At 40.5% G+C, this 24,054-nt stretch overlaps 1 protein-coding gene across 3 annotated transcripts in view; it reads left to right on the forward strand.

Annotated features, from left to right (window-relative positions):
- The first annotated feature begins 4,237 nt into the window (after positions 1 to 4,237).
- NFKB1 (nuclear factor kappa B subunit 1) overlaps positions 4,238 to 24,054 on the forward strand; it is a 57,597-nt gene continuing 37,780 nt past the window's right edge. For 2 of the 3 annotated variants that reach the window (XM_042049661.1, XM_042049662.1), the window contains exons 1-3: positions 4,238 to 4,319; positions 15,643 to 15,692; positions 16,813 to 16,897. In XM_042049661.1, the coding sequence (XP_041905595.1) occupies positions 15,651 to 15,692; positions 16,813 to 16,897 (127 nt within the window). In that variant the 5' untranslated portion in view covers positions 4,238 to 4,319; positions 15,643 to 15,650. Of the gene's footprint in view, positions 4,320 to 9,589; positions 10,342 to 15,642; positions 15,693 to 16,812; positions 16,898 to 24,054 lie in introns of those variants that run through there. The other variant, XM_042049660.1, reaches the window with a different exon arrangement.

Consider the following 24,054-nt stretch of genomic DNA (forward strand, 5'->3'; position numbering starts at 1 on the left):
TTTGCTTTTGGCTCTAAGCTGCATGTCCTTCACATTGCTACAGTGCTACATACCACTAATGGTTTCTATGAACAGAACCATTTCTGTTCTGTCAATACATGTACATACTGTTGTACAGTGTTACACTGCTCAGCCACTAAACCTGGACTGCCAAGTAGGACCAGCCTAGGCAACACTTTTGGAATGTATGCTCTGCATGAAGCAGCTTCAAGGCTCTGATGAACTGTTCAGTTCACAACTTCTCACAGCGGTCTGGGCAGCTCCATTGAGAGCAGCTACCCTGCAGCAAGTTCACAGAGAATCTACAAACCACCACTTTTGGTGTAACTGGGAGGTTTGCTATGAAACTCTCTTTACTATCTGCCAGTGTAAAAGAAAAGGAAGAAGGCCTAGCATTACACAAACTGAGGGGAGGCTAGGCTAACCATTCCAAAAATTATACACATCAAATCGCCTTCTCTGTTTGGTTCTTTCCATGTCTTTTAGGAAGTGATACCCTATATGGTATCACAGCTATGAGTAAATGTTGAGGAGTGTTCCCTTTCTTTTTTATTTCTAGCTCTCTCCAAAGGTTCCCCTTTCTCTATTAATTGTACACATCAGCCATGTCTACAGCTTTGTGGTTCTCTCATTTAAGTCTACTAAATTAACTCCCCTGCACCTGCCCCTCAAGAGCTGTTCATTACTGAAACCTCCTGCTTCAGCTCTGGCACCCTTACCCAAAACACCAGAAATCTAGTCTATTAGTAAAGTTACAGGTCTGAACCACTGTGGAGGTATCATGAGATCCCATGTCTGATTTGTGGCTCTGGTGGAAGCAAGCAAGATGTGCATTTGGGATGTGGCCTGTGTAGCTACAGGAGACACCACACTGTTTGAAGCCTTGCAGGGTGTTGCTGTGTCCATCTAAGTCTGATGAAATATATGATGAATTGAGGCCAGTTCATCATCCACCAAAAATGACAGAGATGACAGAAAGTACTTCTCATGAATGCTGCAACCTGGGGATTCAGCAGTGTCGTTGAACTCTACACCCTGCGAGCTGCCGTTCAAATCATTGGCTTTGCACACGTCCTTTGGCTACTTAGAATGTTATTTTAAATACAGTTTCTATCGTCAGCTTCATTAGGGCTTCATATACATTCTCAGAATGATGACACCATCTTAAAAATACAACTGGTTTGGGTTTTTTTACCACATTGTCTTCCTGTGTTAGTGTGGATTCAAGCTATGGGAGACAACGGTAATGCCAACAGCAAATGTTGGCTGAACACCGACAATCTCTGTAAGACTGGAGTGTGTTACGATGATCACTGGCCACTACGTAAGGCAAATCAGTTCTCAAGTTAGAACTTCTGGGTTATCTGGATGAAAAAGAAATAATGGATTGACCAGAAATAGATTTGGATAGTATGGCATAGCAGTTCAATTAAGATGGGCAGCTGAAAGCTTTAAAAGGAAGTGTCTCTCAGTAGCTATTTTAGACTTTCCCTTATCTTTTCCTGCTTTTGCATCAAACCTACTACATCAAAGGGAGTGAAAAGAGCCTATCCTTATTCCAATACATACCCCAGAAGAAAAAAATTATAAGAGACTTTAATGACTTTTTCCAATCCAGGCGTATCAATTAAAGTAAAGATTGATTATTTTAAAAAATCTCCGCTTGTCTTCATTAGTTACAGGATTAAAAAGTACTGAGGCCAATGATTTCTGACCTTGGAAAGGGACCTGTATTCCCAGAGCAAATCTAGCAGAAAACAGACTCAGCTTCTAAATTGCATCTGCATATCAGGAAACTTAAATGTACCCCACCTGACTAAGGTGAAACAGCCTGGTGAAGTGTTCAGCTAGAAAGCCTTTTCTTCGGTGCATCTGCCCAGCTACCAGAGACACGGCTACAACCATTTCACAATGCTCCCCTCAGCTCAACAGCACACATTTGTTCCGTTGGGTTCAGGTTTAATCACCTGCTCTTCATCGCTGAGCTGATACTGTCCAGGTACCAAAGTATCTTGATGGTAATAGTGGAAACCAGTGTTATTCAGGAAATAGGCAGCACTTCATCACTGCAAACCACTGACTCTGTATTATCTGCCTGATTTCCTCAGTGGCTGGAATAGGATTATTTGGCTCTTCAAGTGGGAATCTTGTGCTATAAAGCAGTTCATTTATCTAGAGTGTCCTGTGAAGATAATTTTACCAGGCTTAGAGCCTGTCACTACTGTGGGTTTCAGCAGAAACAACATTTCTATTATGGTACTAAGCTCTTAAAAAGGCAAATTTATGCTTTAAATATAACTGAAGATTTTATTTAAAAACCTAGATGTTTCTGGAAGCTGATTAAGATTTCACAGGGAAAGCTGAGCCTGAGTACTTGAATACGTGTCCTTTTAAAATAAATCCACCAGGTAAGTCTCCTAAGCTTTGGAACTTTTCCACCTTGTCTGATTTCCTGGTACTTGTTCATACAGGTTTTGCCCTGTGAGCACACCTTTGATTAGCTGTGACATGGCACCTTTCCTTTCAAATGAATCTTACTTTGAAACTTCTTTGTATTTAAAATCCATCTAGTCTTCCTTCTTCAACGGCTTTGGGACACAATTCTTTTCTCACTTGTCCTATTAATTCAGTGTATTTGCATCCATAGAAAAGATTAATATTGGGTCTTGAATGTCACGGAGTATCCCCATATAATAAGGAAAGTATGTTTTACTCGGAAATGCTGAGTCATTCTCAATTCCCAGTTTGTACTGGGAAGAGAATGGGGGAGTACATTTTTAGAATTGCACCACAGAGCATGAGTGGCAACCCAAAAAAAAGGAAATTGCTCTCTCTTCATACATATGTATGCATAACCTGTAGGAAATTTCAGTTCTCTTGTCAAAAAAGCAGAGAAAACCCTTTGGATTTCCAAGCTCCCTTTTGCACTCTCAGCCCTAATTTCAAATGAGCGTATCTCTGCTCCAACCCAGAGATGTGGCACGAAATGTAACATCTGAATCTGCTCCCTTTCTGGTAGAAGTACCCCTTTCATTTTGTTGCAGTCAACAGGTCGCTTATGATTTGACCCTATTTCTTTTGAATATATTTTTGCTCTAGGTTACAGTTCCTTGCTTCAACATGAAAAAGCAACAGTCATATACCTTGGTTCCTTTATATGTTTGGGGGTTTTAAAATCCTTATAAATGATGACTTTCATTAGTCTCATTCGTGAAGCCCCATGTCATGTGGCCTTAGCATAACAAAATCCTCCAGAGGTGTGCTGCTTTCTGGGCTAACACACATTCGGTGAGCTCTGCAGGATGCTCATTCGAGGCACTCTTCACCCTTAGCAAACCAGACGCTCATTCAGCATAAAGATATTTCAACTTGTTTAACATAGCATTTGTGCCAATTAGACGTGCCACTAGCTGACTTGCTTCAGCCTTGGTTACATGTGTCTGGGAGACCTGGTTACTGTGCTGCAAACCCGGATTTTGGTATTAAGAAGCGTATTATTGATGGCTGGCACTGTTTAACGGAAGTCACCTGGGAGCCTGCTCTGCCAGAAGCGGTGTAAATCTATAGAAAAAGGGTGCTGTGTAGCCTGTACTCCCTGTTCAGGGATGTTTTCAGGCATCGGGTGGTAAGCCATCGGGAAACTTCCTTTAATGAAGTGCCTGGGAAAGCCAGCCAGCAGCCAGGCACTGCGTGAGGGGGGTTAAATCCACTCTATGCAGTCTCTCTTCCCTTCCAAACTTTACATTTAGAGGTAAAAAAAACCATTGGCAGCCACCGGGTCGGGCCCGTCTCCACAGAGGTGTCGCGAATGCCGCCGTGCGCCAAGAACGTGAACAAGGACAGGACTACTCTTGCGGCGATGGTAACTGCCCTGGGATGAAAGGACTCGCGTATTTACGCTGTTTCACCCGGGCGGGAGGGCCTGTCCCCGGCACAGGGATTTCGTGGCCAGCGGGTGGGTTGGTCGCAGGCGCTCCCCGGCTCCTTCCCCGCCGCCTCCGCGAGAGCGCGCCCGGGGCGCCGCGGCCGCGGCTCCTCCTGCCCCGCCGGCCGCGGCTCCTGCCCCTCCCCGCCCTTCGCGCTGCCGGAGCGTCAGCGGGAATTTCCAGCCAGGAAGTGCGGCGGGCTGGGGGCAGGGGCGGAGGCTGCGCAGGCCGGTGCCGGGCGGGCGCCCTCGCCGGCGGAGCAGGCGGGAAGGAGGGGGAAAGTCCGCGCGGAGCCAGGACGCGGGCGGCGGCACGACGGGTTACATGGAGCGGTGCTGAGGGACCGCCGGCGGCACAGCACGACGAGGAGGAGGCGCTGCCAGCCCTGCCCTGGTGAGCCCCAGGCGGCCCCTGACCCGCCGCTCGCTGCCTTCTTTCTCCCCTGTCCCCCTGTCCCCACCGCGGCGCCCGCCTGGCTGGGCTCCTCTGTCCCGCAGCAGCGGGAGCGGGTCGGGAGCGGGCATTTCGCTGGGCTGGGCGGGGGCAGCGCGGCAGCCCCGGAGCGCAGCAGCCCCGGAGCGCAGGTTTGCCGCGGGAGGCTGTGGCCGGCGCCAGGAGCAGCCCCGCTGGAGCGCCGGGAGGAATTACCGCGGGATTCGCCTGCAGCCAGCCAGGAGAGGGGGCGGGATGCCGGGGACGGCTTTGCTGCTGCTGTGTTACAGGGGTCTTCCTAGCGAGGGAAGGGGTGTCCGTGACAGGCTGAACAGTAAAGTGAAAAAAATTTGCAAGCCCAGGTTCTGCCGCTCGCACAGCGGGTGCTCGTAGGCAAAGGAGGTGCTGCTTTTGTCGCTTCTGGTTTCGAAGGTGACACACGTACGTGCTGAACCTGAGACACGGCCGGGGCACGGTCACCGGCCGGGCTCGGGAGTGCAGGTGGTCACCACGAAAACGTGGGCTTGATACTGGCAACTCTGGGTGTCCTCGTCTTGGGTGCAGCAGACAGTATTAGAAGGTACGACATAGTGAGGTTTTTAAAGGTAATTTAGTAGTAAGTGATGAAATCGAGAAGTTCTCATTGCGACGAGGAGTATTACTACGCTGGTTGCTCGGTTACGTTTGACGTTGAAAGCCGAGGATATCGAACTTCTCGTCATCACAATAATTTTTTTAATCTGTTGATGCTTTCTGCTTTGATGGTGGCTTGGGTGAAGAAGTGCTACTGATGTATTTTACATGAATGTAAAACGGAGTATTGTTTCTGTGACATGAGCTATGTGCTATTGGGCCATTATCATAGTGTGTGTACTGATGCCTGATTTCATTCAGATAAGTAAATGTGAGTGACTGTAAGCATTTGGGGAATAAGACTTTGGAGGCAAGGGATGATCTGCTGCATTTCAACTTCCTGTCTTAAAACACACAAAATCTTTGCTTAAGAATAACATTTTAAAGGAAATACAGATGATTATTATTATATATTTTTATTTTTAAAAATGGTTTTAAAGTGCTGATTATATTTGACATGTTTTGTGCTTCAGAAGCCCTCTTTTCACTTACTCTGTTCACAGAGAAAAGTGGATGAATTCTTTGCTCTGTCACCTCGTGCCTTACATGCTGCAAGGTGCTACACCACCCCTGTCAAGCTCACAGAACAGGATTGAAAAGAGAGCACTTCGATTTTATTGACATCCGGAGTCTCTGTGCTATGTACTGTGTAGTATCAACTTTTGAAATAGTATTTCAGTCAAAGCATTTGTATTCTTTCATAAAAGAAAGTAGCTGCCCGTTCTAGGAAAGCGTTAACCAAGACGTCATTCTAAGATAGCATCCTGTGTGCAATGTTTTGTAATCTACAGAAATGACTACAGTTTATGAGAAAATGAAAGAGAAAAAAGCAGCCTGTAACCATCCAGAAGCAGATACTCTGTTCTGCAATCTTCCCTGGCCCAAGAATTTAACTAACAGTTATGCCAAAATGTTATTGTCAGGATTATGCCACAGAGTGTGGAGATTTCAGGGAATCTCAGTGCTGAAATCCGTGCAAGATATGTTAAATATCTTAATTTGAAATACTAAACAGAAGGGAAAAAGCCTTTTTCTTTCTACCCTTTGTCCCCTTTAGAAAGAAAGAAATGTCAGTCGGTGGTAGAGTCATCAAAAAACGTAGTTACTTGCTCATGCAAGAAATGAATACATTTTGAGTTGAGGTTTTAAAACAGAACAGCCTTTTGTCACTTTGCATCATGTTGCATGTTTTTAAAAAACAGTGTGTTTTAAAACAGCAGATAAACTTCCTATCTGTACTCGCTTTTTTCCAGCAACACCTTTGGTAATGTTTTTGTAGTATTTATTTCGAAATCAGAAAAGTTTGCTGGATAGAGGTGTGCTGGGACAGAGAACAAGAGTATTTTGGAAGAGGGAGAGAGGGTGAAAAGCAGACAGTGGTGTTTCAATTATGTACACATCTGAAAATTTCCTGCTTCATTTGTTGAAAAGTAGCAGTTCTGGTTGTTTCTGTGTTACTATGTATTTTACTTCTAAAATTAGTTTTAATAATAAATCTAAGTTTACTTTAAAATTTTACTTTTAAAAATTCAATAATAAATTTACTTTTTCCCTTCAGGCAGCATTACGTGAATTCAGTAATAGATACCTACAAATAAATACCACTGATGCAAATTTGCTACTTAATAGATTTTTGAGTTTCCTTTTCATTGCTGCCCTTTCCAAAATCTTCCCATGCCACTTTCTCATGAATACATGCAAACTCCAGAAATATGTTCAGTTAGGAATTCATTTTATTGTGCATATTGCTGTCTCTGGAAGGACAGAAACTGTTTGAAGGCCTCTGAGTCTTCACTATCAAAGGTGCTTGTAATGCAAAATAGATGTAAAGATACAGCGAAAGACAATATATCTTTTACTAGCTTACAGTTGGCTTTCTGATGTAGCTAGTGTTGAGAAAGTTCACCTGTGGTCTTCAGAGATTCTGGTTAATTCCCCGTGTTTTCATAGATTGCTTCAAACTGTACTTGCTAAAGTACTTTCACCTTTCAGTGCTGTAAGTGTTTGCCAACTCTAAATTCAAAAGGATCAGTCATAAAGAAAATTGTTACTCGTTTATGTAAGCAACTAATGAAAACTCTACAGTTAGTTAAAAAGCCTTTTTTTCAACTGAAAAGCTGATAGCTTTCCTTTGGTTCTCTGAATAAATAACACAGCTATTGTAAAACAAACAGAAGATAATTAATGTTTCAGGTAGGTAATGAAAAAGCAGTTCCTGGGTTTGGTCACTTTTAGCTCTGACACAGGTTATTTTAGATGTGGAAGTTGTAATTTGATGGCCTTTAAATAAGCTGTGAACCTTTTATGAAGTTCTGTGTTGATAGGATCATAATTATGGTTGTCATTAACTGTGCCCTTAGGTCAGTCAGGCACTAAGTTTGCATCTAGCTTTGAGCATAGAAATAATTCAGTGGATCTTCTTCAGTGCTTTCATTTAAACATGTATTTTGATGAAGCACTCTTGACACTTTCAAAAGTAAGGCCTTAAAAGATGTTTCTAGTTATTATAGTCTCAAGGTAAAATCCTTTGTTTAGCATTTAGGTGGAGCTGACAGATCATGTGGGGAGGAAGCTACTACTGCTACTCCCAGCATTATTTCCCCCTTTCAACTTCTATGTTCTTTTGAAAAGCAGTGACAGATAGATACACAATCTTTTTTTCCTTCATTTAAAATACTGACCTGAAATACCCCTGTATTTCATTGTGTCCTTCAAGCAAACTGTCAGCAGGTCAAGAGCAAAGTAGGTCTGAGTTGTGTGGTTTGGGTTTTTTTGCTTGGGTTTGGCTTTATTTTTTTGTTTCTTCTAAAGATCATACTTCCATCTGCTTAAAGGCGGACAGATTTTAACACACAAATGAAGTATAAACAAAGGAAGTCGGTGGGTTTTTTGGTCTTACTAGTTTAGTCCAAGTGAGTTTTGTTGTGTCATAGGTTACTGTAGAACATTGAGACTGCAGGGGTTTTACGATTTCTTTGGAAAAAGCAAAAAATTAAGCTTTAGTTAGCCACTTGGCACCTGTAGATTTGAAAACTGGGTATAACTGCGATGGTGCTGGACTCAGCTCTACCTGTTTGGCTCCTCTTACTGGTGCTATTTAAGTGATTGCTTCTATCATGTTATGATTTCAGTGGCTGTTCAGAACCAAAAGGACGCTGAGAATTCCTTAGTTCACCTTTGTGATTGCAGTGGTAACAGCCCTTGCTATTTTCTGAGCCCACTTTTGCCACTGGTGTTCATCAGGTGAGGGACTGTGTCTTCAGTAGGAGCCCAGAGCCTGTGTGACTGTACCTGGTGATACAGCAAACCTTGTGTGAACTGAACTTCTGCAATCCTGGGGTTACATGTTGGCTTCTCAGAAACACTGTTCTTCCCGTGCCCTCTCTACCCCAAAATAAAAGGAAAAGCTTTTGCAGTTTAGTATTAATGATTCATTACACTTCAGGCTTATGAAACGGGTGTGTATGGCTTGCTAAAATTTTACTTTGATGGACAACTTTTATATGAACTACAGCTATTTGTAAAGAACATTCAGTGATTCATTTAATCTGGAGGAAAAAGTAACAGCATTTTAACATCATATTAGGGTTAGTTCTAGTAACATTAGCACTCCACATGGCTAAAATTCAATGTAGTTACTGGAACTGTTTTGCTGTGTTGAACCTCAGTATTTTTACATCTACTTAGCATTATACATGTACCAGAATATGGTTGCCATATATTTGAATACCATTTATTCCTTTGATTTAAGTTGCTTTGAATGTGTTTTAACAAAAACATTCTAACTTTATTCCAACAATATTGTGGAAAAACAGTTTGTATGTTTATGGCATTTTAGCATTTCCTCTTGACATATTAGTTCACTACTTTGATACTTGGGAAAGGAATAAAACAAAAATTCTGTTTGCAAACATAGTTAATAGAACATCTTTTAGGTAGTCCAGTTACTCTTTGCCAAGGAAATTTTCTTACGCTTTGATTTTCTTCTTTTGAGATTTAGTAGTTACCTGCTATAATAAATTTGATTCTAGATTTCATAAAAATATTATGCACCCAACCATTCTGATTTAGAGCACCACACTTGTGAAATCTCAAGTACTTGAGATTGATTTAATTTCCTAAATATTCTGTAGTTTTTATACTGTAGTCAAGTAATGCTATCTGCTCATGACTGAAAATACTTGAAAATTTTAACTTCAGCAATTTTAAAATTTTAAAAATACACTGACACAATTGCCAGGTCCCACCCAACCGGAAATAATAAGCAGGCTTAATTAGTCACAAGAGGAGGCAATTTGGGTTGTTATATTAGAAAAACAAACAGTGTCATTTAGGGTTATGTAGTGTTATTGCAGCTGCAACAGCGTGTGGATGACAAAAATGGCAGAGGAAATTAGAATCTTTGATCAAAATGCCTCTCTGCACAAACTTTTGCACTTGTATACTGAGAAATTGCACTCAAATCATTATTGTGAGATTACACATCTTTGAAGTACCTGAAGGAATGTGAAAAATACAACTTCCTTATGCAGCTTTTGCAGAAATTCAGTGTTGTTTCCTTAAAACAGCTCCGTACACCCCCAGGTATTGAAGTCATAGCTGAGAGAAGAAATAGTAGTAAACATCTCAACATTTAAAGGCAAATTTCAAATCTGCTTCATTACTGAGTTAAAATCCCTTCAAAATAACATAGTTGGTGGGGCTTCATGTCAATATGAGTGAGTTAACAATCGCTTCTTGTGTTTTTTAACATGCTTTTGTTTCCTGTTTGTCCTGAAGACATCTATGCCAATATTGTGGGTGAAAGTATGCATGACGTTGCCTTAATATTTGAGTTCTGTTTACTTTGTGTATTACAGAATGCTTTAGCTGTTTATCTTCTCTTACTTTGAATTAAAAGTTTTGTGCTCTGGAGCTGTACTTGCAGGACAAGCTATTCTGGGAAGAATAACTGGGTTCCAAGGGAAATGAAGTGCTGGTTGAATTCGAGAGGTGGCAAGAAGGAAGGTGAAAATGCTGTGCGTTGAAGGGGGTGGGCAGCATCCTGACTTTGAAGGAACTGCAGTGGTGAAGGCTTGAGACTGAACAGCTTGGATCGGTATCTCTGCTCTGTCAGAGCAGATCGTGCTCTGGCCTCCAGCCAAAATCATCTCAGCAGCTCTCGTCCTGCTTCCGGCCCTGACCCAGCAACCCAAAGTGGCTATTGCACAATACCTTTTCCCAGCATCTCTGTCTGGGAAATGCTGATCTCTGAAACAATTGTCCCTATCCAGATACAGATCATGTTTTGCAAAGGGTGGAAGACTGAGGTTCAAGGATGGATAGTTGCCACTTAAGGAAGAAACAGCAGGTAAAACACGCTGCCCTGTCTGCACAATACAGCAGTTACTCAGTACTTCATAGCTGCTACAGGAATTCTGAGAATTTGGTGCTGTTCCTAAAAACATAGTTCTCTGTAATGAGATCATCTGCCAGGCTTTATAGCCCTGATGTAGTAAAAATGTACTTACAATGTATGAAACAGATACATCTTTTGCTTCATTTTCATCCTTATTCCTCTCTGTTTTTACTAAGCAAAATAAACAGGCTAAGAGCATAACCACACTGAATTTAATTACTTTCATTCAGTGTCCTGTTAAAGAAGTTTATTTTTAACAGGTGAATTCCAGTGAAAGCCAAGTTAAAGAGAAAAAGCACTCTGCTAGAAAACTTTCAGGAAGAATTGTTCTTTCAGTGTATCAAGTCAGTTGAAGTGTAGTAGTTGAGTTTCCTATTGTGAGGCTTGCTTTCAGTATCCCAGCCTTGAAAGGTGAGAACGGGTTGATGTAAAACATCTCATAAAGTAAGAGATGGTTTAAATAAATTTCCTCATGGAAGAACGTCCATCAGGCGAATTTCAGTTCTCAAGTGGAATGAACTGAGTAATAAAGATCATGATTGTCTGTAGAAAGGTAGTAGGAAGAAGTCCCATTCCAAGTTTGTAGGGGTTGGATTGGATACTGGTGTCAGAGAAAGCAAGGGTTTACCTCATGCTCAAAATTCAGGCTGGAAAGTTGAAGAGAAGTAAAAGGAAAGATCTGTACCCTTGACAAATCAGGGGGGCCTGAAAACAGTTGGGTATGGAAATTTATCTTGCTTTTTAAAAGGTAAACAGACACAGTGGATGTTGAAGAACAACTGGGAAGAGGTCTGAAATCACATTATTGAGATAAAGAGAAATGAGAATTCTTGTTCGTGGATTACAGCATTCTTATGTTAATTATGCTGTTTCCATTTTAAATGGCTGCTCCTTTTGACGCTTTAGAACAAATATTCAGAATATAATAAGTCATGTTCTTCCAGCTGTGGCTACTTGTACCTCGTGTCATTTGGTTATTAAGGAGGAGCAGTGGTGCAGAGTACCTGCCATTGGTTGTTTGGTGCAACAGTCCTCTCCCATAGGTGTATACATGTCTTCCTAGGTGTTTTCTCTTTTTCTCCCTTTTTAAACCTTTTTGACAATGGCAATTGTCCTGCTGTAAGGAGAAAGGAACGTGTATGCATATGCACAGGCATACACGCTTACCCTCAGAAGGTACAGTTGTGTGGTTTTGGGCAAGTTTAGCTGGATTTTGTTTTCCTGTTGCACTAGGAGCTAAATGAAGTTTCTTCACTGACCTTTGCATTTTCTCACTTATAAATACTGTGAATTGAAATGTCTAGTTTCCTGTGCCCCATTATCTGAAAGACTTTAGATGCTCTCCAGGGTGGAGACTAGTGTGGTTGATTGTGGTGTGCAGGTGTTGGGGGTATGTTTTTATTGTAGATTTTAGTTTGCTGTACAATTTGTGGGAATTGGATCTTATGCAGGAAGCAGGCATCTATAATAACATGAACTTCCATGAAACAGTTTTAATCCAGTCATCTTCAAATGAGAGTGGTGGCAATCGGTGACCCGTAATACAGCTCATGCAATGAGAGAATGAGCAAAGCTACTCGAGGTAGATGCTAATCTTACCACCTGATGCATATGGGAAAGGTGCTTAGAAACTGGAGCAGTTTGGGAAGAGGCCAATTGAAGGTCACACAGTTAATGCTAGGGTCTATTTTATCTGTGTCTTTCTAGGGTTTTAATCATGTTACTGACTGCGGATTTGCACCAATTTTCATGTAGGAGGAAGTGCAGGGATTTGTTAACTTAATAAATCCTAAGGAGACAAATTGTAATTTGAAGGTAGGGCTCCCAGAACATTTTTATTATCTGTTTGGCTTTGGAGAGGACAAAACATAGTGAAACTGGGAGTGTTTTTAGTCACTTAGAAGGGTTATTTTAAACAGCTTGGTTAATCTTTGTCTAGGCCCTGATAAGGCAATCAAGTGTGAGTTTACATACACAAAGGTGTATGTTTGCACATCTAAATTATAATCTGTTTATAATAAACTGGTTTAGCATTCAGGCCAGAGAGAATGTCTTTAACCTCTCCCCCAAGCACTGCAGCTGACTTGAACACAAAAAGATCTCAAGTAAGAGGCATCTGTGCTTTTGGTGTGAGAGAGATTGTGTTTCATACCGGGTTAGACATTCATTAGTACCCACCTACAGCCGACTGGGTGGTATGTGGGTAGTTACCTTGCTGCTTCCAAGTGTAATGTTCATAGAATAATGGAGTAGTTTGGGTTGGAAGGGACCTCACACATCATCTAGTCCCTACTCCCCCACGTACTCTGGGTGGAGAAACCTTCCACTACCGTATGTTGCTCAAAGCCCCATCCAACCTTCCAGGGATGGGGCAGCCACAGCTTCTCTGGGCAACCTGTTCCAGTGCCTCACCACCCTCACAGTGAAGGATTTCTTCCTTATATCTGATTTAAACCCACCCTCTGTCAGTTTAAAGCCATTCCCCCTCATCCTATCCCTACACATCCTTGTAAAAAGTCCCTTTCCAGCTTTCCTGGAGGCCCCCTTCAGGTACTGGAAGGTGCTGTAGAGCCTTCTCTTCTCCAGGCTAAACAGCCCCAGCTCTCCCAGCCTGTCTGCAGAGGAGAGGTGCTCCAGCCCTCTGAGCATCTTCATGGCCTCCTCTGGACTCACTGCAACAGGTCCATGTGCTCTTTGTGCTGAGGAGCCCAGAGCTGAATGTAGTGCTGCAGGGGGAACATCTTTAAAGGCTGCTGTTTTGCTGTCATGTCACTGTTCACTGCAGCAGCCAAAAAGCCAGAAATTACTGTTTTCAAAAGGTGAAACTGAAGGACTGATTCAGATGGACGTAGGGGTTTTTTTTTCTGTATGGGGTCTAATATTTACATCAAAATACTTCAAAAGAAAAATTTTCAGAAGTAATGCCTCTGTGCTATTTTTTCCATTTTGTTAGAAAGTCTTGTATTGTGGACATGTAGACGTGACCAGGAAGCATGGCAAGTGTGAGAACACTGCCTTTCTCCCCCAGAGTGCTGCTGGAGGGAGAGGGGTGCGGGCTGAGGAACTAAAATAGGACAAAGAAAATAGAACCTACTATTACATTTATCCTGTGGGGCTCACAGAAAAAGCTGTGAGATGCTTTGAAAGTTTGGCAAAGTATATGTTTAGCAAACAGGCAAGTGGGCAGATGCCATTCATGTTAGCTCCTCCGAATATGTTATTTTTCTGAACAAGCAAGTTTACCATGTCATCTGGAAACTTCAGGATTTTGGAACACAATTTTACATATGTGACTCATGAAATAGTAAGTGTTTAAATATGAGACATCACAAAACAAGACTTTTAGGACCAGTTTTTATTCTATTTATGAAGAAGAAACCTGGCATTTGCACTCACAGTTACCTAATCAGGGTGGAACAAGAGGGTTCTGACACTCCATAAAAAAAAGTTGGCTGTTGAGGTCTTCAGATTGTTTTCTGTAATATCTACACCTTTCACTAAGAAGTGTTTGACAGAAAATGTTTCAAGTTATTTCAGTGATTCAAGTAACTTGTCAGTTGGTGATAATGTTATTTATATTCTTTCTATGGAACAGAATAAAAACATCTTAGTACTTTTTGTTGTATCCTGAAGGTTTTATCATGCCTTGTTTGTTGACTTCTGCCATAAAGATGAATAATAACAATGGCAAATGGTTGATGAAAATAATGCTTTCCAGAATGTGCCTATGAGTTAATGTGATTGACTGGTGTTTTCTTTATCTTGCTAAAATCCTGTTGTGTTAGGTGATGAAGTACAGCATGGGTGACATTGGCTGCTTGTTATATCTGTTATTAACTTTTGGCTGAAATCTTATGACCAGTTATTTGATATTTGCCCAAATACTACAAGTAAATATTGCCCAGTAAATATTTCTAAAATGGATTTACAGTCAGGTGCGTACTTCTTTTTCTAGGTTAAAAAACAGTTGTATCCACATGAACCTCTTTTTCGTTGAAGTCATCTGTATATTGTCTCCTACTTCTCCTTTTTTTTTTTTTTTTTTAATTTTCTACTTTGTGGGGGATGGGTGACTGTGTTGTCTTTGGAGCTTGTTAACAAGTAGAGTTGGGCCTCCATCGAAATGAAGTACCCAAGTATTCCAATTTTCCTTTTGATATTTGCCTTTTTAGTTCCTGTAGAAGGTCCATGGTGACTCAGTTTTTCTTTAATGATTTACTGATCTCTTGCACCTCTCTTTGATAGTGTGGTAGGTTTTCTAGCAAAGTTCTCTTTGCTGGCTCCTGTTCACTGTGATGGAATATGAGGGCCAGAGACCTTTTTCTGTCTTCTCTTAGTTATTAACCTTATTTAGTGTCTGTTGCATGCAGACATGAGTCTCTTGAAATAGTGTTACTGTTAGTTTCAGATATTCCTGAATATCTGAATATTGGAGAGCCTTATTTAGAGAGATCAGCGTAGGTGAAATTGCAGTTCTTTTGGTAACATCTCCATGAAAGGAAATAACACTAATACTAGTATTTTCTAATAGACCTAATAAATGCCTAAGAAAATTCACAGGTTCTTCTACTGGCCCACTACTGGTCCCAGTAAAACTACGCCAAGCTAAACTTTTCCAGTGTCCAGCATTTACATGTAGACCTGTGAGAAAGAGTTCTGGTATGCTGTGCATCCCTAGCTGTCGTCAGCGCAGAGCTGTTGTGCATGCTAAGCACTTGTGGACCCCTGGAAATAAAGGTGTTCAAAATTAGTCAATAATTGATTCCTGGTTTTATTTAAAAATTTTTAAAATACTGTCTGTTCTTTCTTGGGCATCTTTATTTGCATTTAGTAATACTTCACAAGAAAACTGTTCGGGTTCATTCATGAATGCTCATCTTGTTCTTTTTATTGTATAAAAATAAAAAGAGTTTCTGCTATTTCTGTGGTAATGATTTTGCTTAAAGTCTAATGGCAGAATAGTCAGAGCAAAGATGGAAACAATTCCTGATTTTAAGAAGTTTTGACTTCTAGACTTTGACTGTAATTTTTAATTTCTTGGCAATAGGCAATGGAAAATCCTATTCTGTCCTTACACTGCCCCTTCCAAATACAGAGGAATTTTAGAAGTATTTTGGAAATCATTAATGTTATGAGTAAAATGTGTCAGAAATTGGGCTTTTAACTCTGAGCATTTTCCAGGCTTCTCTATTGCTCTACACTGTAAAAAAGAAAAAAAAAAAGGGGAGTTCTAATCATGTTTTTGTGTTTCAGGACTTAAAATGGCAGAAGATTCCTATATTATGGGAGTATCTGATCCCCAAGTAAGTGAATTTCTGTATTTTCAGTATCCCTGTATCCTCTCCTAGCTCTCTGTTTAGGCTTTCTCTCATATTGTCTTGTTATTTCCTAGGTTTAGCATGGACATAGAAAAGCATTCTGCGTTGGCAGAAATTAGAGCTTTTTTCCCCTAAGGTGGTTTTTATGTGACCTGTAAAGTGCCTTGCCACTGGTTAATGGCTGAAATGAGAAGGAAAGCTAGGCCTGCTGAATTAAGCAGTTGAAAAAAAATACTTATTTTTATGCCCTGCATGCCTGTGACACTTGCTCTGAAATTTCTTCTGTGGTTGACATTGGACTCTTCCTGAAAATAAAGTCCCTTATGCCCTAAAAGGCCCTTTTGTGTAATTTTTTGGGATGTTTGCATTTACAGTGATGACTAAAATATTCCTTCACTCGCACAGATCCTTAGGCCTAGCTCTTCAGGAGCTCTTCCTGATTTTCTTGTATCATTTCATAAATTATTTGAAATGTGAGAATTGTGCTTGGGTGAAAAGTTTTAAGTGAAGAACAGGTCATTTCTACTCATCCTAATTTTCAAAAAGCAACTGTTTTCTCCTTTATGCTTGCTCCTTTTGGGAAGAAGATAGATTTATACCTGACAGCAATTACAGTAAGATAAGAGAAGTGTTTAAAAATAAAAAAAAATTAAACTTTAACTTAAATGTACTGATTTTTTGCATTAGAGCTTGTAAATATATTTACATAAAGAATGTAGTCTGGTGAGGTTTAATCACGGAAGTGGAAATGAAAACTCACAGGTTCTTAGCAAGGCCTTGGGCAGGACATCTAGGGTCAGATTTTCAGAATTTACTGTATAAGCTCTTAGAATTTATAGTTGTTAGTGCACATAAGCAAAATGGGTGTTTAGAAACTATGCTGAGGTTGATGCGGTCTCATGATTCTGGTGAAACTTGGGTCTGTGCTGTCAGCTCTGCAGTGCTGTTGCCAGCAAAAATAAAAGAGCTATGAAATGTTTCTGTAATTCAGCAAGGTGTTTGCAGTCTCAATATTTGCAGAGAACTTTGAAGTTCTTTGCTGATAGATGTTTTATGCAACTATGTATACATGTAATAATGAGGAGTATGTTTTCTTTCAATATAGATGTTTGCAGTGGATCAGTTCATGGGAATGAATGCATTTTTTAATAGTACAAATTACATCACTTCAGACTTACCACTACGAACAGGTAGGAACCCTCTCTGATGGTGCTATTGTCTTGCTGGTTCTTCCTGTTTGTTTTCTTTTGAGAAGTTCTTTTCAGAGCCTTTTTTTGTTTACCAATTTGTGTGTCATAATAGTAGATTGCAAAGTTGTCAACTAGATTTTTTTATTGCATCTTTTTGCATCTCTTTCTTCCCCTCATGAAGCTTTCAGCAGTGAGGCAAATCTGATTTTCTTGTGGCTTGTACAGAAACCGAAAGTTGCAGCAGTTTCCCAGGTGAAACCAGGACAGTGAGCAAAGGGCTTTTGAGTGACCTGTGTTATAAATTACTTTGTTGAGGCTTTTTTCTAAATTTGCACCTTCAGCAAGTTACTTGTTTCTGTTGCCAGTTTGCAGACTGCAACATGTGCTTCTTGTCCTTTGGAATGCTGTTGCATTTGTTGTAGTAGTTCTTAAGGTGCTTGTTTTTCACTAATAAAATGTAGAGAATATTAACTTCCTGTACCATTCGAATCTGTTTTTCCTTCTCGGTGACTTCTCTGTTTCCTGTGAAGTGGCAGTGTGGTATTAGAAGCACCCGACAATTTCCTGAATAATAACACAAGTTTGAAAGCTCAGACAAATTTTGTAACAAACCACTGAAAATAAGCAAAAAGTATTCTGCAAAGGTCTGATAAGCAGTTCTTACAGTATACTTCCAGAACTGTAAGAACAAATACAAGTCTCTTATAGCTCAGTCAGTATTAGCTGCTCCATCAACCTTGGTCTGATTTTGCTTATTAAAGTTCTTTATAAATATTACTTCTTGCATGAATTTGGAAAACTCTTTTCTCCTGCTTAGTCTATTAGAATAGCTGATAGAAAAGGAAGAAGGAAATAAAATTTTACTTAGGAGGTTTTTCTCAATATATATCTCTGATACAGCTATTCATGTCTTTTACCATGACAGCTTTCTCTTGTTTGACTCTGTTGTATCAGGGTGTAGCTGGTATCTTATGGCAAATTACTTTCTTTAGTTGAAAGTGCAAGCCACTTCTGACTGCAACATTTGATATGCTGAACAGCTGTGAGGGTGTGAAGAGTAAAATGAAATAAGCGTCTAACGTTTTCCTTCATAGGTAAAATTCCACCCTAAAGTAACAATAAATGCTGCTTTTAAAGTAAAAATTAAAGCATGCTTACTGTTTTGGTGTTCCCTTGTTTAAACCATTCTTGTTTTCTTGAAAGAGTAGTATCAAGAAAGGATCAAGAAAGACATGGTGCAGATAATTTTGTTTCAAGATAAAATGTTCTCATGAGCAAAGCTCTTGACAAATACAGAAAAACATCCAGCAAATTAATGTTGCAATCATTTGTTTACAGTGTATTTTTATTAAGGCAGATAAAATTATTCAGTAAGATTCATCTGTGTAGGATTAAAGGGCTTGTGCATTGTATACCAAGGGGTTTTTTCACCTAGTTTCCGTTGAACAAATAAGGTTATTGAAATTGCCCTGTAATGAGCTCTTTTTACATTTACCTTTTGAGCTTACTCTGTATTCTTCATGCCAGACTCATTTCATACTAATTATTCAGATATATAAAACTAATTTTCAGATAACTATGTCCTGTCTAAAGTAGAAGCAGCTGTTTTCAAAACCATGTCAGGGAGTCAGGGATTCACTGAATTCTTCAGCCACAGAAAACTCTTACTGGGCTAAGTCTAGCTCTGCCCTTAATTTGCAAAATTGCTTCAAAAAAGGCCTTCTTTTATAACTGCCACTGCTCTTGTCTACTACTGCAACATAGGTGGCAAGTTCCTTGTGCACAAAATGGGATTCAGTAAAGGATTCTGGATTTGACGTTATCTCAAACAAAAAGTTAATCATAAGATTTTGGAGAGGTTGATAATTTCAACAGCACCTGATGATGCCACAGTCATTTTTTTTCTTGAACATTATCCCAGTAATGCTTGCTTACTCGCATGCTTGAAATCATGCTGGGTTGTTACTATGGACTAGCTCTTCAGTTACAAGATAAGATAATAATTTTTACATTCTATTTTACTGATTTTCAAACAGGGACTAATGATTTCTTTCTATTCAGTAAGTTCAGTTTAAAAAGTCATGTGGGATTTTCCGAAAGTACTTCCAGCTGAGATATGGAGAGAGTCAAATAAAGGTTCTAAAAAGGATTTTTCTCTAGGACGGTTGGATGATTAAGGCAGAAAGAACCAAAGACATTAATTGTTCCTCATGATTTGGCTGTGGTGCGTATATCTTTCAGTCTGTGCATCCGTATATGCACAATGTCAGACCTATTCCATCGGCAGACAGGTTTAATGTATAACCCTGGATTGCCATGTCGTGCCAGCCTGGCTGAATCAACAAATAGCTGGGGAATTTGGGGACTTTCTGGTGATAGATGTTCTGCTGTTACGTTAATATTTACAGTAATAGTAGAAAACCTTTGAGATGTTGGGACACAGATTTTCTCAACATTGTCAGTGCTCAAGTGTCTTTGTGTGCTTCTTTTTCTCTCTGGTATGTCCATTTAAAAAAAAAAATTAGGCTGTTTTGTTATTTTGGCTCTAAAGCTGTAGCGGTTATGTCGTTTTTACCAGCAGCAAAGGCAGTACCTCACGAAGTCAGCCTCTTCTTTGGCCTGCTGGGAAGTATCCTGCCTGTGATTAGGTAGGTTAGGTACTGATCCTCAGTGGCATTGGGGATGGAGGCAGTGGATGGGGATGTATTTAGGCAGAGTAAAAGCAGGTGCACATCAGTGGGATGTCCACTGTGTAGTGAAGAGACAAAGTGATGCCTTACATTAGAGAGGAAATGGGCAGAGCTCTGAGCTAAGCAGCTTGTAATTTTGGGTGTTTCTTACTCCCTCATGATGATACAAGGCCATCTACAACCACATAACATGTGGCAGTTAGAGGTGGGAACTGTGTAGTTGTTTTGGCTTCAAGAGGCTCTGGTCTAACTAGCTGTTGGCATTAAGGTGGTGTGTTTCTAAAACTTTGAAGTTGAAGCAGAGCCATCAGGAGTTGAGCAGTACTGCCTGCAGGCTGCTAAAATTAATTTTCTGCTATTTCTTTAACCTCCTCCGTACAGGCCTCTGTGACACTTGCTATGAAAAAATGAGAAGGTCATAGGAGAAAAAGAAGGCACTTAAAAAAATTTATTTCATGTTTTTTCAGAGAGAGATAATGTTAGAGGTTCAAGGAAGCCAGACCACCACCAAAAAAGAGATGAGTGTTCATTTTCCCTGTTCCATAGCAGTGGCCCTATCCTCAGGAGCTTGGGCAGACTTTCATACCATTTCTGGTGTTCTTTCTAGATCTTCTGTGCTTGTGTTTGGAAGAGTGAACTGAGGGGACAAGTTAAGCAACGTCCCATGTGCTACTTGCTTTAAACATCGTGCTTTGAACACTGAAGAGCTGGTATTCGAGAGAGTATTCCTGTGCAGGGGAATCCCTGAGGGGGAGGGCATGCAAATACTACAACAAGCCTTCAGGAAGGATAAGGCTCTAGATCTGCAGTCTGAGCTTTTAGCAGCAAGGTACCACTGCCAGGATGGACGCAAGAGAGTTGATGTGGGATTTAACAATCATAACCTGGAGGCTACAAGCATTTCCATCCATGTCCACAGAGCAAAAGAGCAGTTACAAGGGTGAGATGCCTTCTGGGAGACCCACCAGCAGAGAGGACGTGAGGGAAGAGTCTTGTCCACAGGTCATTGCAGGTTAAATTGAATGCATTTAGGTACTAGAAAAGCTGTTAAGATACAGGGCCCCACTAGTCCAACAGAGTTGCCAGGCTTGCAGGGATATCCCACCTACCTCAGAAACCCTTTTTTCCCACACCCTTGCTGTGGTGGGAAGGTGGAATCAAGAGGGAGCCTAAGATGGGTGCTCCTTCGGAAGTGTGTGTGTGTAGGGTGAGGCCTGTCGAGAGGAAGAAAGAATGTAAGTGGTGGGAGTGTCAAGGGGCAGGAGGGCCTCTGACTCAGGCAGGAAGGAAAATGAAGAAACTTGGCAGTTGAAGAAGACGTGGGGAAGTGGGACTGTGACTCAGACTGGAGTGGGATGCGAGTCAGTCTGTGGCAACCGAGGCGAGAAGGCAGAAAAAGAAGCCCTGAAGCATGGCCAGGATGTGGCAGTCTGCACCAAAGCCCCTCCAGGCTGGAGAAGCACACATTGTAGTTGCAGTTCTTGGCCTCCCGGCTGTAGCAGTGCCAGGCAAAGCGTGAGGAGCGCTCCTGTCAAAACTTGGCTCTTGGCAACCATGTGTAAAGACAGCTCCGTGACTGTGTCGTTCAGCCTCTCTGAGGGCAAAAGTAGATCATGAGCTATGCATTAAGTAGTGTTCCTTCTTGTGGCTGTTGAACATTTAAAAGGGTTTGCTCATTAAACAGGAACTTGAATCAAACAACCTTCCAGGCTGGAACAAAGGATCATCACAAATCTTGTCGTTCTAAGTTCCTCTTACAAGGTGTTCATCTTCAGGTTCCTGCTCTTTGCCTGCTTAGACCAGACACGCCTACTAATAGAAACAAAATATTAAAAACTTCGGTGTGCAAAACACTAAATGTGTTTTCTTTTCCGCATGGGAAAGGATGAGAGAAAAAAGGAACCACACATAGCCAGTGTTAGGCTGTGTAATGTGCTTCTGGGAAGTATTCAGAGTTCAGTGAAAATAGCTATATGAGACCTTTCACTAAATAAAATCCTTTGTATAATCAAAATAATATGCCGTTTATGCCTGGATGTTTTCTTGAACGCTGCTGGTTTATTTTTAAGTAGCGTTTCAGATATAATCAAGTGCTTTGCATTGGAATGCCTTCTCTGTAATGATCCTTGGGTCTGGTTCAGATGCTATACCAGTGAATTACTTAGTCACTGGTAAAAAAAAAAACCAAATGGAAAATCTTTAGTCATACAACCCAAAGGTTAAAATAAGACCTCAAAAAAACATTTTAAATACATTGCTATATGATCTGTATAATGGGGTTGATGATAACAGACATCTAATTTGGCTTTGTGCATTCACACTGCATGATTTTTGCACTTCTAGTGCTGGTATATAAAATATTTTGATTTTTTTTGTCAGCATATTTGTATGCTTTTTATAAGCTTTTTTTTCCCCAAGAGGTCAGAATAACCAGTCCTCAATTTTTGATTTTCCTGAGTTTTCACAAGTGCCATGCAAGGTCAGGGCATTTCAGTGGTATGAAGCATTTTCCTTTAGTTTTCCAATGTGCCAAGATAGTGTATATCCCTCTCTTAGGACTTTGAGTTTCCTTATCTTGAGGAAGAGTTGGAACTTGGGTCTGCTGTGTCCTGGGGGACTTCTGCAGCCACTTAGCCATTGGATAAGAACACTTCCTTTTCTGGCTAATGTTTGAGAGAAAGCAGTAGTATTTTGTGCTAACCCAATGTGCATGCCTTGAAAATGAATTCCTAAGAGGAGAAGAGCCAAAGAACAATTACTTGGCAGATCATGCCCTGGAGGCTTGGTTGAAAGCTGAACTACAAACAGTTGTATTTTAGGTGCATTATTTCTGCCAATGCCTAGAAAATACACAGCTTCTGGATTGTTAAAATACAAATTTTCAGGTGCCTAAAGCATGAGGAGCGTTAGAGATCTGTGAAGAGAGGTCTTTAATTTAAATGCTGATGTATTGCTTAAACCCAGCTCAGCACATATTGACTGTTACAGACAAAAACTGAAACACAAGGCCAAAGCTAAATATTACTGTACATCCTTTCAAGGTCCTGAAGTCCAAACTGTTTTTCCTGCTTTGTAATGCAGGATGATGTGTATAGGGTCATGAGTTCAAGTAGCGCTGTTCACTTTTTTAAAGAAAAGTACAATTGATGGACTTGGGAGATAATTTATCTTTAAATGGGAAATTGTTGTGACTGACATTTGCAATATAACTTTGACATGAAGTTTGTTCAGTTGCTGAGTCAGCTAACTGCAGCAGCAGAATTCTAATTTCATCTATTGTGTATTTATTAAAACTTCCCTGTTGAGAGAAGCTTGTTCAGTTAAGACCTATGCTTGATTCCTTAGCATTAATACCTTCAAGAGAGTAGAAGCTATGATACCGAATTCCAACAGGAGTATGGCCGGAAAAATGCTACATAGGTATTCACAGTGAAGCTGTCATTTGGGGTCTACCTTAAAAACATCTGATCTTTTAGCATTGAAATACAAATCATCTTGGCAAGAGACAGGGAAGAAATCATAGCTCTTGGAACTGTTTTGAGACTCAGGAGTGGCTTGCATTTTAAGAGGTATTTCACAGCCATCCACCCAGAGAGCTTTCCTTCCTGATGTAAATAATCTAAATGATCAGAGTTGCAGCTCAGCTTTGATCAGGTGATGTATGCTTAACTCTGGTGGCACTGAGTTCTCACTGGATTTAGGGCATACTCAAAAGCTATATAAACTGGTGCATTTTGCATGAGGTTTATAGTATGAAGTTAGCCACTGTATGAGACTGAAAGTTGTTTAATGAAGCCTTCTTTAAATGACACAAATAGAATTTTAGTACAACATAATCCTATGTATTGGCACCATGCTCAAGATGGATCTCAATATAGAGTCTGTATTTGTAGTCAAATTGAGTGTATTTGGTCTTTTTAGAGGCCCAGCAGAGCACTATATTTAAAAGTGTATCTGAAATTATTAAAACAATGTAAATTGTTTAGTCTTCTCAATTCCAGGGTTTTTTTAAAGTAGTTCTGACTGTTGGGGCATGTTGAGACAGCTTGAATTCCCCCTGTATTCCCATGCCTCAGAGCTTCCCATTGGCTGTCTCTTGACTTTCAAAAGCACCTATTCAGTAGGAAGCCCCAGGACCAAAAGCTGGTGAGTGTAGTCTCCAGAGCCCCAGGGGTTTAAATACAAATGTTAACCTTAGCTCAAGAAGCCAGACTTCTTGTCAGTGGCAAGGGAAGGATCCCGTTGTTACACACCACTGCAAGTTTTAACATTTGCCCATTTAGGCTCTCTGAGCTAAAATTAACCTTTTTGATTTAATCCTCCTCTTCTTATTCCACTGGTCATTAGCTGAAATGACAGACTGCCAAGTGATTAAATAATTTATTGAAATTTAAGTTCTGAAGAGACTTAGATGCTTTCAAAAATTTTATATCAAGTCATTTGAGGACATAATCTTACCCCTACAAC

This window comes from Corvus kubaryi, unplaced genomic scaffold, assembly GCF_017639235.1.
Source record: "Corvus kubaryi isolate FWS band 111438036 unplaced genomic scaffold, C.kubaryi_AGA036_p1.0 71, whole genome shotgun sequence".
NCBI lineage: Eukaryota > Metazoa > Chordata > Aves > Passeriformes > Corvidae > Corvus > Corvus kubaryi.